At 50.8% G+C, this 10,905-nt stretch overlaps 2 protein-coding genes across 2 annotated transcripts in view; both read right to left on the bottom strand.

Annotated features, from left to right (window-relative positions):
• The window catches only part of LOC125039034 (proline-rich receptor-like protein kinase PERK9), a 1,218-nt gene extending 334 nt beyond the window's left edge, over positions 1–884 (bottom strand). The window contains exons 1-3 of the mRNA XM_047632753.1: positions 762–884; positions 588–609; positions 1–445 (exon numbers count right to left, since the gene is read on the bottom strand). The exon at positions 1–445 is cut by the window's left edge and continues 334 nt beyond it. Of these exons, the coding sequence (XP_047488709.1) occupies positions 1–445; positions 588–609; positions 762–884 (590 nt within the window). The remainder of the gene's footprint in view (positions 446–587; positions 610–761) is intronic.
• Positions 784–10,905, bottom strand: part of LOC125039033 (calphotin-like) — a 45,684-nt gene continuing 35,562 nt past the window's right edge. The window contains exons 8-13 of the mRNA XM_047632752.1: positions 8,284–8,841; positions 5,323–6,774; positions 4,747–4,797; positions 4,401–4,481; positions 1,908–2,197; positions 784–937 (exon numbers count right to left, since the gene is read on the bottom strand). Of these exons, the coding sequence (XP_047488708.1) occupies positions 924–937; positions 1,908–2,197; positions 4,401–4,481; positions 4,747–4,797; positions 5,323–6,774; positions 8,284–8,841 (2,446 nt within the window). The 3' untranslated portion in view covers positions 784–923. The remainder of the gene's footprint in view (positions 938–1,907; positions 2,198–4,400; positions 4,482–4,746; positions 4,798–5,322; positions 6,775–8,283; positions 8,842–10,905) is intronic.

Here is a 10,905-nt window from a genome sequence, read left to right as displayed (position 1 = left end):
GAGAGCGAGGAGGAACTGCTCTCCTGCTGGCTGCTGCTGCTGCTCTTGCTGCTGCTGTTGCTGCTGGACTTCTCCAGCTTCTGCAGCATGCCGGCGGCCGCGAGCAGCTGCGACGTGCTGGTGCGGCTCGACGTCTCCCGCGTGGACTCTGACGACGACGAGGACTGCTCCTGGCGGATGCTCTGGATGAGCCGCTGGCTCGGGAACACCCGCTGCAGGCGCGGCGCGAGGCTGGGTCGGCTGGGGGAGTCTGAGGGGGGCGTGAGGTCGGTGCTGGGGAGGGCGGGGGGGTCCTGGGGGGGTCCCGCCACCACGGGCGTGAACACGGGCGCCACGATGAAGGGCATGAGGGGGATGACGGGCGGGAGCGGGGTGCCGGCGGGGTTAGAGGGGGCGGGCGCGGTGGCCGTCGTGGTGGCTGGTTGTGTGGTTAGTGGGGGGGAGCCTGGAAGGAGGGCGGGCGGTTAGACGTGGCGGGGAAAGGGGCACACGGGGCGCTCTCTGATTGCATGGAGGCTCGCTGCCTGGGGAGGCATGTCCGTCAGTCACAAGTCAGGCATGCACTGTGTATGTGTGGGGAGGGTAACGGGAGGGAGGGGCATGGGTAAGCTTGAAAGGGGCATGGGCAAGCCTTGGAGGGGCGTGGGTAAGTCTGGGAGGGGCACAAGTAAGTCTGGATGAGGCAGGGGATAGGGACGGGGAGGGGCAGGGGTGGGTTGGGAGGTAGGGTGGTAGGGGGAGTTGGTTAGTTAGTTAGTTACCAGTTCTGGTGTTAGTAAAGAATGTCCCTGGTCTTCTTCGGTCCAGGCGGGCTCCGAAGGGCAAGATCGGGTCGCGTCTCTGGGGGAACACGAAGCCGATGTTGTTCCTCTGCGGCTGGACATCCGAGAGCGACTTGCCCGAGTTGCCGGCTCGCACGTCCACTACGCCCGTGAAGCTGCAAGTGGGAGAGAGATTATTAGCGTCTGCCTTCTTGTCCTTCCTTTCTCTTCTCTCGTGCGGGAGGGCGGGTGAGAACTTATCTAGAATGCTGCTTGGTTAAGGTGGCTATCTTTAATGAATATATTTAAGTAGGTTGTTGTTTACGTTAGCCTATGCAGTCAAAGAGTTTATGTCATTCACAGAACTAAGCAAAGTCGTCCGTCTTTCCTTCCGTTTCCCCGGGCAGTCGTAAGTGGCCTAAGCGTCATACCTGTGGCAGTCCTTTCGTCAGCGAGTCCGTCATACTTACGTCTGCTCCTCGTCAGCCTTCTCGGCAGGAGGAGCCTCCGACGGGGCTTCCTCCTGCTCTACCTCAGACACCTCCTGGCGCTCCACCTCCTTCACGGTACCTTCGGCTTTCTCCCCCTTGGTGTCCTTGGCGCTGTTCTTCTTCAGGTCGCTCGCGAGGATTACGGAGACGCTGGGGCGCCGCCTGAGGGTGCCGTTGGTCCTTGCGGTGAAGCGTCCGGGAGTCCTTTGCAAGAAGGGGCGGCGGGCGAGGGGGCGGACGCGCTTGCGCAGGATCAGTCCGCGGGGCGTCGACGGCGAGACCTCTGGGGTCGCGGTCGTAGTGGGCGCCTCGGTTTCCTCTACCTCCACTTCGGTCGTGGTTGAAGGCTGCGGGGGGGTCGTGGTGGTCGGTCGGACAGTGGTTGTGGTTGTGGTTGTCGGTCTGGCTGTGGTGGTAGTGGTGGTGGTCGTTGTGGTTGTAGGTTCAGTTGTGGTAGTGGTAGTGGTAGTGGTGGTGGTGGTGGGTTCGGCCTCGGTCGTGGTCCGGGCGGTAAACCTAATTTGCTTTTCCTCCGCGACGACCGGCTTGGCGCTCGCGGAGACCTTGGTCTGGGCGCGCGAGGACACCGAGTTGCCCGCGCCGCCGACCTTCACGGACCTGGCGGTCCCGCGCGTCTCGCGAATGGTCTCCTCACCTGAGAATCGGGTCCTGGGCGTGCGGTTTCCGAAGACGATCTGGACCCGCTGGCCCGGGGCGCTGTACTCGAAGCCCGCCTCGTCGCTGTCGAAGGGCTTGAAGTTCCTGACCCGACGGGGCGCTCCCTCCTCGGGCTTCCGCCGCACGACCAGGGGCCGAAGCCTGGGTCCGGCCGCCTGGCCCGAGACCGCGTTCGCTCTTTGTGTTAGGGTTAGACTCTTTGCTGTGTTAGCGGCGCTGGAAGCCTGGCCTGCTGTGCGTACGTCGATTGTGTCAGTGAGAGAGGTGCTGGAAAGACGAGGGTGAGAGGTCAGAGGCCAGCAAACGGGAGGTCAGGGAGGCTGTGAGCTCGGGTCAAAAGTCATGCAGATTCCAAAATGACGAACTTTGAATTGATTCTACAAACTGATATCTGAATTACAATAAGTATAGAACTTTTTTCTATAGACTTATTAACCATACATGTAGATCACGTCATTGTGGAATCTAAATTATTGACAGAGCTCTGGAAGGTGACCAGAGTTTGCACCGAGAGGTTAGTGGAAAAGGAAGGAAGAATGTAAATAACGAGCGAGCAAGAGTTATAGAGACGGAATTCCACCGATGTTTTCTAAATGTTATGCAGGTCTCCATGCTGACCACAGTGACATTGTTCCTAATGGATTATCACAGATGATCCCAAAGTGCTGCAACCAGATTACCATGCAAAAAATCACTAATTACAGATCTAAATCAACCATTATTTCTTCATCCCTCGCGAGTCTGTATCCTAAAAAATGAGCAGTGAATAAACCAAATCGAGATTCTGGATTCCATTGTGCAGAAAGTAGAGGCGTGCCTTGAGATGTGAATAAAAAGGAAGACTTCATTTCCATCTAGTAAAATCATCTATGAACCAAAAAATATATAATTAATATTCATAGATATGATATATTTTGGGCTCATACAAAATAATGAAGTTATCCTTGCAGATTTTACTAAGAAGAAAACAAGATCTCCCAAGTTTAAAGAAAATGTGAATTTAATGTCACCGAAAGGCAAAACCCAGTTTCGCTAAAAGTGATCCTCGAACTAATTATGTTATAAAACCAATTAAGAGTGTATTTATAATAAAAAACGGACTTGTTTTAAGACTAGTAATAAGGAGGGGGCGGAGAGACTTTCGAACCGACAAAATAGACTTATTAAAAAGGCACTAATGGTGTGTCGAAGCAAAAAATCGAGATGCACTGGAAAGCAGGGGGACAGAGGTGGAGGAAAGCTTTGGGCTAAAGGACGCGATTTTTATGTCTTGAGGATTACCAAGCACAAGGCAGGGAAAGTTTAAGGGGGAAACGGAGGGAGAAGAGGAGGAGGAGGAGGAGAAGGAGCAGGAAGAGGTGGCGGCGGAGTGGGCCGAGTCAAATCTTCTTCGGAAATTTCTTCGTTGCTTCTGAAGGGCGATGGCGCGGTTGATCACGTGACCATAGATGGAGTTAGATGACCTTACGTGACCTTAATTGAGGGGAAGAAGGGGAAGACAGGGACGAGATTCCCATATCCCCTTTGGAGCGGCGACGGAGGAGGGTGGTGGGAGGAGGAAGGAGCGATGTCCAAATGTGATCAGTGATAACGTCATTCTCGCGAATGTTAGGTCAGGAGAGGTCACGTCAGGGGCTCCGTCGTCAGTTCGAGTTGGGACTAAGTTTGTCATAAAATCTTTACCTTAGTGGGTTAGTATCTTTTTACACATAAAACACAAACACAAATATCTCTGTGATTAGTACTTGTTAAAACACAACAACACGGGTCGCACAGTATATACTCGAATGTAGAAGTGACAATACACAGTAATGAGTATGTGAATATGCCCCTACTAGGAATACCACAACACTCACCATGGGCATCTACCATTGAGTATCTACCATTACAACTAACTACACACAAGCAGTAACTACCAACACATATGTGACATATAATACAAAGGACATAGGACAACACACAATCTACATATACAAAGACTTACCAAAATCTAATAGATTACTCAACAAAGACCGTTAGTATATTTCGTACTGTAGTATATCATGTTAGTATACAGGTGACTAACTACCAGCCGGTGTCATGGTTAACTGGCATGTTATTAAGTAATATTTAAATGTCTTAAACACTATAAGGATATATATGTAATAGCAGTTAAATGCATTTATGAGCAATGTTATCTAAATCTTCTTCTCGACTTAACCAATACTAAGCAGAATGTAACTAAAACCATTTATGCGTCTGTTTTCAAGGTACGAAAGCATCTTTCAACTAATGAATGGGAAATAGATGCAAAGACGTGACAAATGCAGAACAGCTGTGAAGGAGAACGAGCAATTCCACGAATTCAAGATATACACCACGAACTGCGTATACTGTATCGCGGAATAGACTCGTTCTCGTTCATTCACAAATCCGCATGAATGGAAAAGTGGGTCTACTCTATGTACGAGGAGACGGTAGTGTGACTCACTCGGTGGCAGGTGGCGAGTACAGCTGATCGGGTTCCTGAGGTGCTGACTCAACCCGAAGGTCGAAGTCATTGGTGAGGATTCTGTTGAGGTGCAAAGAGTGTGTTATTTTCTTCCCCCTGTTCGCTTGTTTGCGTGTGAGTGCGGGCGAGTATGTGTGGTTTGCGTGCGGACACCCACGAGACTGAACACACGTAAATTCTACACAAACTACAGGACATGCATTTCTGGACAACAGGACATATGACGTTTGGACATGTAGACAGACAAACGGACAAATTAAGACATATACAGACACATGTAAACAGACAGATGACAAGACAAGACGAGAATTTTAGGAGCACTTACGGTGATGGAACTTCCTGAATCACATCTGACGCAGCTGAGTCAAACAGGGCGCTGTGGAAATAAAGAACTGAGGTCAGACATGGTGTGTACGTTTTATATATGTGTGTATATATATGTGCATATAAACACACATTTGCACTGAGGGGTTGGCTTATATATTATATGTGTGTATGTATATATATATATATATATATATGCATATATATATATATATACATATATATACACAAACACTTGTACTGCAGGGTGATGCCTCTTAAGGGGCTTGATGCGTTTTTTTTTCTCTCTTTAAGGGTTCAAGAAAGGGAATGACAGAGACAAGCATCGATCCATTCGTTCATCCTTGGATTAGTGTGTTGAGGAGATAAATCCATTTACAACCGAGGGTCCTATTAGTACGCTCCTATTTTCATTAATTAGTTTAAGTACAACATATCGCGCACTGCTAAATGACAAGGCCTTGCACATCCACGTGTTAGTCTACAGCCCTCGAGGCCGAGGAGCAAGGCAAAATGCACTCTGGGGTCTAAAGAGAGAGAAGGGAGAGAAAATAAAGGCTCGTTCGTTCCGACTTACTTGGACGGCGGGGCGACTTGCTGGGGTTCCTGGGAGAAGGGGGGGAAGGATGGGGAGGAGGAGGAGGAGGAGGAGGGGTCAGCCAAGGGGAGGGCGCTCATGTCTGGGGTCTTCACCTGGGGGGAGGTGGCAGCGAGTGGCACGCCGATGGCATCCTGCACGGCGGCCGAGGAGAAGGACTGGAGCAGCTGGGGCTCAGACACGGAGTTAAACTGAACGGGGGACACGGGGATCACCTGGCTCTGGCCGGGGTTGTTCGGGAAGATGGAGGCGTCCTGGCCCACGGAGCCAGAGCCCGAGAGGGGCACCTGCACGATGGAGCCGCTGCCGAAGGCCTGGGGGTCGGCCTCGGCCTGCGGGAAAGCGGGGGGAGGAGGGAAGTTCTGAGCGCTAGCGGGTACAACGGCACTGAGGGGCACTCCGCCCGTGCTCACTGGCCCGAGGTTACCGACCGAAGGGAACACTTGCGTGATCTGAGAGGCTCCGCTGTCTCTCGGGGCTGAGCTCAGTCCCGGCAGGGGCACTCCAACGGATGCTGGCTGAGAGACGAAAGTGGCCTGTGGTTGGCCGGCCTCAGGGGCAGCAGCGGCGCCCTGGGAGAAGGAGGAGAAGGAAGTATCCTCAAGAATTCCTACAGTATCCTGAAATCCGATACTGTTTCCCTGCCCCTGAGGAATGCCGCCGGACACCAAGATCCCATCGGCCTGAGGCGTGAAGATGTCGGGAGCGTTGGGCACGACCATGGTGAGCACAGCCTGCTGGATGTTGCTCTGCGGCGCCTGGCCTGCCTGCGGCTGCTCGAAGGACACCTGCTGCGGCTCGGAGATGAACACGCTCTCCGGCTGGGACACGGACACCACCTGCGGCTCGGAGATTGACACGACCTGGCTGTCGCCGGCCTCGCCCTGGCTGGAACCTACGAACTGGGGGGAGCCCAGGCCGCCGAGAGGCACGCCCACCGGTGCCGAGATTTCCTGGAGACCCCCTTCGGAGCGAATGTCGGTAAAGGAAGACTGCGGGATGCCGCTGGACACCAAAATCCCATCGGCCTGGGGCGTGAAGATGTCAGGAGCGTTCGGGATGACCATCGTGAGCACGGCCTGCTGGATGTTCGACTCGGGAGCTGAGAAAGCCTGGCCTGCCTGCGGCTGCTCAACGGACACCACCTGCGGCTCGGAAACGGAAACGCTCTCCGGCTGGGACACGGACACCACCTGCGGCTCGGAGAGGGACAGAATCTCGCTGCCACCGACCGCACCCTGGCTAGAGCTTACGAACTGGGGGGAACTGAGGCCGGGGAGGGGGACACCTGCCGCAGCCGAGGTCTCCTGAAGAACCCCTTGTGAGCGAATATCGGGAAAGAAGGATTGGGTAGGAGGTTGGACATCTTCAAGCTGGATGACGGAGAAAGGGACGTCGCCAGCTGGATCAAGTAGAGTCGCCGTCAGTAGGCTGGGGAGACATGCAACACCCTCGTTAGCATGCACATGGCACTTCCGGGGCACGGAGGGGGGGGGGGGAGTACGGCAGTCGTTGCTACTTTAGATATACCCTAAGCAATCCCACTTTTTAATTCTTTTATTTCATTATCATGATTATTTTTATTTAATTTGTTTTTAAGGGCGTGACTCAAGTGCATAGTGAACGTAGGGAACGTGATTAGAGTTCATGATGATATATAGAGAAACATGACTATAAACTGTGGGAAAGAGAAAATCATTGTTAGATTCAAAAGAAATATCACGTTTCCCGCATACAGAGAGGCATGAATGAGATTGAATAAACTTTACAACGCAAAAGATGTAACCGATACGTCCCGATTAATTATTCATCAGAATTACACGCATCAGTTATATACCTTTCGTTTAAAGAGTTATTCATTCTCATTCGTATCCTTTTCTTCAGAGAAAAATGATCTAATTATCAGATCTAATAATGATTTTATGATGTTGAATATTTTGTTGAATATTATCCGTTTTTTTTTTTTTTTTTTGAAAAGGGATTGCTTTTGGTAAAATTTTAATATACTTCATGCACAACAACGTGCAAAAAATGAATAACAGTTTCCTTCAGAATCTACCTCAAGTTATTCATGCCTTTGTTGAATTATTAACAATTCAACAGCATTATATTTCATCTACAGAATAATAATATATCAGTCTACTTCAATTAACAAACTGGAGGGCGGACAGTACGTGCTTAAGTAGTGCTGGTAAAGTGTGTATGTGTGTGTGTGTGTAAGTGTGTGTAAGTGTGTGTAAGTGTGTGTAGTGTGTGTGTGTGTGTGTGTGTGTGTGTGTGTGTGTGTGTGTGTGTGTGTGTGTGTGTGTGTGTATGTGTGTGTATGTGTGTGTGTGTGTGTGTGTGTGCACGTGAGTAGGTCTACAAGTATGTGTAGGTGTGTGCTTGAATTTACAGAAGTGCGTGGGAGCTTTAGTACATGTGTATCCAGTTTTGGGTAAGTATACAGGGAATATATGTGAAATATAATACATATAAACAGTGTGCTTCCTTTATATGTGCCGTTTATGAGTATGAATATATTTTATAATTGTGCAGAAGTGTGCTTCCTTTTAAAAGTGAGTGTAACGTCCTTCGGAAAGGATAGTCTTTTTGATTTAGAAATTTAAGATATGAAACATGTAGAGTGAAAATGGTTTATTTGATATCAACTTAGTCTTAATATGTGCAGAATGGTTTATTTGATATCGATTAGATTTTAATGTATGGAAAATGTAAAGTGAAAATGGTTTATCTGATATGAGCTTACTTTTAATATCTGGAAAATGTAATGTGAAGATGGTTTATGTGATATTTACATTGATTATGAATGTTGCGTGGCAGTCTTAGGCAGTTGGGTTGATGTTCGTATGACGAGGAACCGGAACTGGGTCCTCGGGAGGCGGGGGGGGGGGGGGTTAAGGGTATTTGGGGCAGTCCACTTCTCGAAAGGTCACTCACCTCTGGCCTTCTGGCTGGGACACGGTCAGGAATTCAGGCTGGGACACGGTCAGGATCTCAGGCTGGGACACGGACACAACTTCGGGCTCGGACACGCCAGCGATCTCGGGCAGGGACACTCCGACGGACTGGGGACCTTGCGCGGCGCCGAAGGTCTCGTCCACGAACTGAGCCTGGCCGACGGTGGTGACGTCTTGCCCGAAGTCTCCGGCGCGAATGGCGGTGTCGGGGATGAAGGTGTCGAAGTTGACCGGCTCGTCGGCCACGATGAAGTCTTCTATGGTAACGGGGTTCTCGGCGAGGAAGGGGTCTTGGAAGGTCACCGGGGCTTCGTAGACGGCGGGGACGTCAGGCTCGGACACCGTCAGCACCTCAGGCTGAGACACGGACACGACGGTGGGCTCGCCGATGGACTGGAGTTGGGCGTCGGAAACTGAAACCAGTTCGGGGAGACCTGGAGACCCTTCGGAGGAGGTGAGGAAGATGGGCTGACCCTCGTTGATGACCTGGGGCTCCGAAAGGGAGAAGGTGAAGTCGGGGAGGGGGACGCCAGTCGAGCTGAAAAAGGGATGAGAGGGAAAATGAGACTCACGTGCGTATATTCCAGATTTCAAAATATAACATCAATTTCATTCAGGAAAGTCAGACGCGAAGGAATGGGTTAGTGGTTCATGCACAGGTTTCTCTCTGATAGAGTGGAATGTGGTCATGCGATCCTCATGAATGGTGTCGGGACATGCAGGGTGCGGCGGAGGTGTGAGGTGTCTGGAAGAATGTACTCCAGGACTCAGCAAACCTTCTTGGAGGAGGTTCCTGGCCGGAGGTGTCGATGGACGTGGGGTTGGAGGTTAGAGACGAGGATGGAGGAGATATTGACGGTGATGGAGATGGCGGGCGAGCCTGTGCCGCGGCCTGCGGCATCTCCATCAAGGGCATCGGGAAAATAAGCAGAGGCAGAAACACATCTGAGGCGCTGGTGGGGAGCTGGGAGGAGGGGGAATCTGAGGGCACGAAGTAGGGCACGTTGACAATGGGGAAAGACATCTGGGGGAGGCTGGGGGACGTCGGGTCGGACGACGCTTGGGGAAGGAGTGCCTGAAGGAAGCCAGAATCCATGAAGGCGGACGCGGGGGTCACCGTGAACCCGGTCATCTGGACATCGAAGTGGTCCTCGTGTTGCGGTTCGATCTCAGGGGGCGGCATAAGGTTCTGTTCTGGAAGCTGTATGTTATTTTGCATCTCCTGGACCTGCTGGAACATCTGGAGTCCTTGCAAGATATCAAACATATTTATCTGTGCTGGAAACGGAAGAGCTGCTGGTTGGACAAGCGCTGCATGCATTGGCTTGCTGCCTGTCTCGGTGTGAGTGCCAGTCACAAGATTTTCTGAATCAACACCCATTGTAGGGAGGAAGGAATCCAAGGCATTTCCACTGTCCTCTTGGGATCCTTCAGGTGGCGAGACTTTCAGGTGATTGGAATTATTTCTCAGAGCCTCGGTCAGACTAAAGATGGCACCTGTCGAAGCCTCCGTATTCTCTAATACTTCATTTGATCCTGCCACGAGTCGTGACAGGGCCAGAAGCAGGGTGGGGTCCGGAGCCAAGGAGGTCGTCTCTGACCCTATCAGTATTTCCCGCACACCCGATGTCTCTGGGGCAAAGGTCGAGTCATTGGAAGCCACTTCTTCCTCCAGCGAGAGGTCATTCGAGATTCCAGTTGTGAAGAATTCCAAGTTGGAGAAGTCTGTCACAAAGCCAGATTCTTCATCACTCTCTTCAGCAGAATCGTCTGAGAGGAAAGTGTTGCCTTTGAGGTCGTCATCTAGACTAATGGGAGACACAATTTGTGCAATTTCTGGTGATGACACATTGGCAGGTTGTTGTCCCTCATTCAGAGTCGTCTCGTTGGGTAAAAACACTGATTGGATGTCCTCTGCAGTTCCTACAGTTAAAGGCAAGATAGAACCTTCTACTAAAGACACATTCTTAATCCCAGAACCGAATTCTGACTGCAAATCATCTTGGAAACCGGTGAAATTACCTTGTATTATTTCCTGGTTATTAAGTTCCTTTGGCAAAATGAAGGAGTTCAGTTCAGGCAAGTCAAAGAAAGGGTTAATGAAGATATTATCCTCAGTACCTTTTCCTTCAGTGCCATCAATCTCTCCGTGTTCATTGTCCTCAATTCCCACAACAGACGTGGTGAGATTTATTTGTGCATTTTGTGAAGAATTATCAAATGAATCTTCAATGACAATAATCGACGTGTTTCGAATTAGGTCGAGACTCTTGCCAGAGGAATTGACATCTTGGTCTACAATAAATATCGTAGGGAGCTCTGGAGGTTCAGCAAGATTTACAGTTTCCGGCTGAGAGGCTGAGACAGTCAGCGGCTGACTGATATTCAGGACGTCTGCCTCCGACAAGGAAATCACCTCTGGGTTACTTGCGTTCCCCTGCGAGGAGGAGATAAACACCGCAGGCGACAGGACAATTTCCGTGATTTCATCGACTGGAAGAAAAGAAGCGGCTGTGTCTGTCACGAGGCTCGCTATAGGGAAAGGCAGTGCTGTCGAGTTCTCCACCACGGAGGCGGGTGTTGAAGACGGAGGGTCAGAGGA

Source organism: Penaeus chinensis, chromosome 26 (genome assembly GCF_019202785.1).
Source record: "Penaeus chinensis breed Huanghai No. 1 chromosome 26, ASM1920278v2, whole genome shotgun sequence".
In the NCBI taxonomy this organism is placed as follows: Eukaryota; Metazoa; Arthropoda; class Malacostraca; order Decapoda; family Penaeidae; genus Penaeus; species Penaeus chinensis.
The sequence above is the reverse complement of the archived record's forward strand: the minus strand, read 5'-3'. Positions and strand labels throughout refer to the sequence as shown.